Source organism: Colossoma macropomum, unplaced genomic scaffold (genome assembly GCF_904425465.1).
Source record: "Colossoma macropomum unplaced genomic scaffold, Colossoma_macropomum, whole genome shotgun sequence".
Classification (NCBI taxonomy): Eukaryota; Metazoa; Chordata; class Actinopteri; order Characiformes; family Serrasalmidae; genus Colossoma; species Colossoma macropomum.
The window spans coordinates 2,015,255-2,017,754 of NW_023494792.1; the positions used below are offsets into that span (position 1 = coordinate 2,015,255).

At 46.4% G+C, this 2,500-nt stretch overlaps 1 protein-coding gene across 7 annotated transcripts in view; it reads right to left on the bottom strand.

The window, feature by feature from the left end:
• akap9 (A kinase (PRKA) anchor protein 9) overlaps nucleotides 1–2,500 on the bottom strand; it is a 150,334-nt gene that overhangs the window by 5,709 nt on the left and 142,125 nt on the right. For 6 of the 7 annotated variants that reach the window (XM_036577852.1, XM_036577851.1, XM_036577850.1 and 3 more), the window contains 4 exons: nucleotides 1,749–1,984; nucleotides 1,529–1,640; nucleotides 735–911; nucleotides 29–223 (listed from right to left, as the gene is read on the bottom strand). In XM_036577852.1, coding sequence (XP_036433745.1) covers nucleotides 29–223; nucleotides 735–911; nucleotides 1,529–1,640; nucleotides 1,749–1,984 — 720 coding nt within the window. The remainder of the gene's footprint in view (nucleotides 1–28; nucleotides 224–734; nucleotides 912–1,528; nucleotides 1,641–1,748; nucleotides 1,985–2,500) is intronic. The other variant, XM_036577849.1, reaches the window with a different exon arrangement.

Genomic DNA, 2,500 nt, shown 5'->3' on the forward strand with positions numbered 1-2,500 from the left:
ACTGTTAGTCCACGTCTCCTCACCGCACCTTCAGCGCAGAGTTGTCGGTATCGGGCGCAGCGACATCTCTGAGCGCATCGGAGCGGATCTCCCCCCGAAGCCGAGACAGCTCCGCCTCCGCCTGTCTGAGAGACTTCTCCAGCCTGATCTTCTCCCTGCTCCACGCCTCCCTCTCGCTGGAGAACAGCACCAGCTCCTGACCTTCAGAGCCACTCCGGCTGGACTGGAGGGGGACAGGACGAGGAAAGGAGGTTAGGAAATAAACAAGGCAACAAAGCTCTGAAGTGAGACTGCCTGACAGTGAAGTAAGAGGACGGATGTTAACAGATAAAGCTGCTCAGCTGAGAGATGAACCTCAGACAGCATGCATATCCCAGTGTGCTGACTGTATGCCACTGCTCGTCCACTCTTGGACCGCCCAGGTAATTGTCCTGCATCCAGGGTCCAACTAATTCTAATCTCCACAACTGTTAAAAGCACACAGGCTTTAATGCTGAAGAGAGCCTGATAATCCATCTCTAGCTGTGTGAATGTGCTTCCACACATTCTTTACAGCATGTGTACAATTATACAAACCACTTCTACTGATTAGCTCCTATGCTAAACATCTCAGACTGGACTTCAGGGGAAAAACTGGACAAATCAAGATATTTCAGAGAATCCGTTTAAATCTGGAGTCCAGTCGTGGTCACTCTGCAGGTGTATAAAGTGTGATAAAGTGCAGCTGTACTGACGTTGTGTGCCGACAGGTGTCGCTGTCTCCTCAGCTCTTCCTCCAGTCTCAGCAGCTGATTCCTCAGCTCGTTCTTCTCCTCCGTCAGGCGGCTGACGAACCCGGTGAGCTCAGCATTCTGCCTCAGCAAACGCTCCGTCAGCGCGCTGGACGAGCCTCCGGGCAGCAAGGCGGCGCTCTACAGAGACAAGCCCACACAGTAATGTAATTATAATCAAATGTATTTGTTTATTATTGAGATATACAAATGTGAAGGTTTGTTACCGAGATATATACAGATGTTACTGTTTAGTACTGAGACGTATAAAATGTGATGGTTTATTGCAGCTTTATGTGCAAATGTGATTTGTATAAATCTCAGTAATAAACAATCATATTTGCATACATCTCAGTAATAAACCATATGATTGTTTATCAGTGAGATATATATACAGATGTGTTTGTTTTTTACTGAGTTATATGCAACTGTACTTGTTTGATGCTAAAATATACAGAAATGTAATTGTTATTGAGATATTTACAAGTAAAACTGCTTATGAAGATACATACAAATGCAATTATTTATTAGCGAAATTTACGAATGCGCTTGTTTAATTCTGAGATGTACAGAAATGTAACTGTTTATTACCAATACATTCACTGTATTTCGGTCATTTGTAGCCTAAATGCCACATCAGTAATTAACAAGGTTTCTCTGAGTATCATTACGACTGTGAAACGTGCAGATGAGGTCATATAATTGGGAACCCTGGACTTGGTTCTCTTTTGAGTGCATCCTGCTGCAAGCGGTCTCACCTCCGGTACAGCAGGGGGCACTGGTGGGACCTGCTGCAGAAGAGACAGGACATCTTGAACACTGCTGTGTAACCAGGTTAAGCTCTCTCTGTCAGGACCCTCCGCGGGCAGCCTGCACACAGACGGGTTCATTTAGCACTATTTCAACGTTCAACAGCGACAATGATGACCCTTTCAGGAACCTGCAGTGCTCCCCCAGCTGAGCTCACGCTCTGCGTACCTGCCGGCAGTGTTGCTGGTCATGCTGTTGATCTTGCTGGCGATGAGCTGCAGTCTGTTGATGACGCTGTCCAGGTTTCTGGCATCTGCCGCTTGCCCTGCTGTTTGTCCTGCAGCGTCCATCACGGTGGTGCTGCTGGAGGTCAGAGTCCCAGCCTCCTCCACCTTCTGCTGTAAGACCCAGTCTCGCGTCCGGTCCACCGGCTGACCTTCAGCTTCCCAAGGAGTCTGCTGCTGCTGATCACACGTAAAACATAGTTACACAGGTATCAAGTCACACAGGGAACACCAAAGTACAATGTGCCTCGTGAAAAAGGATTTTGCTCTGGTAGCGGTTAATTTCAGGGGTACAGAGAGGTCATGTTGTTCAGATGTTGCTCAGCGGTTGTTACCGTATCCAAGGTGGTCGGTAATGTACTCTTAGGTGCTACCTTAAACTGCCACCTTAAATTCAGTGCTACCTTACATATAGTGTCACCTTAAATTCAGTGCGACCTTAAAAACAGTGCCAGCTTCAATGCATTATTTGTGCTGATATCGCTGTGCATTAGGCTGTAAGCGGCTTTTTCATGCCAACTTAATAATAATAATTATTAGTAGTCACGGATGTGGTTTGTAGTTACAGATGAATTGCTAATAAACACTGACTATGTTGGGGTTAGCCTTCTCTTTCGCTTGGTGGTTAGCTCTCCCTCTTTAAGTTTCTCAGATTTGAACACAGAGACTGCGGCCCCCATTTTTTTTTCAACCAGC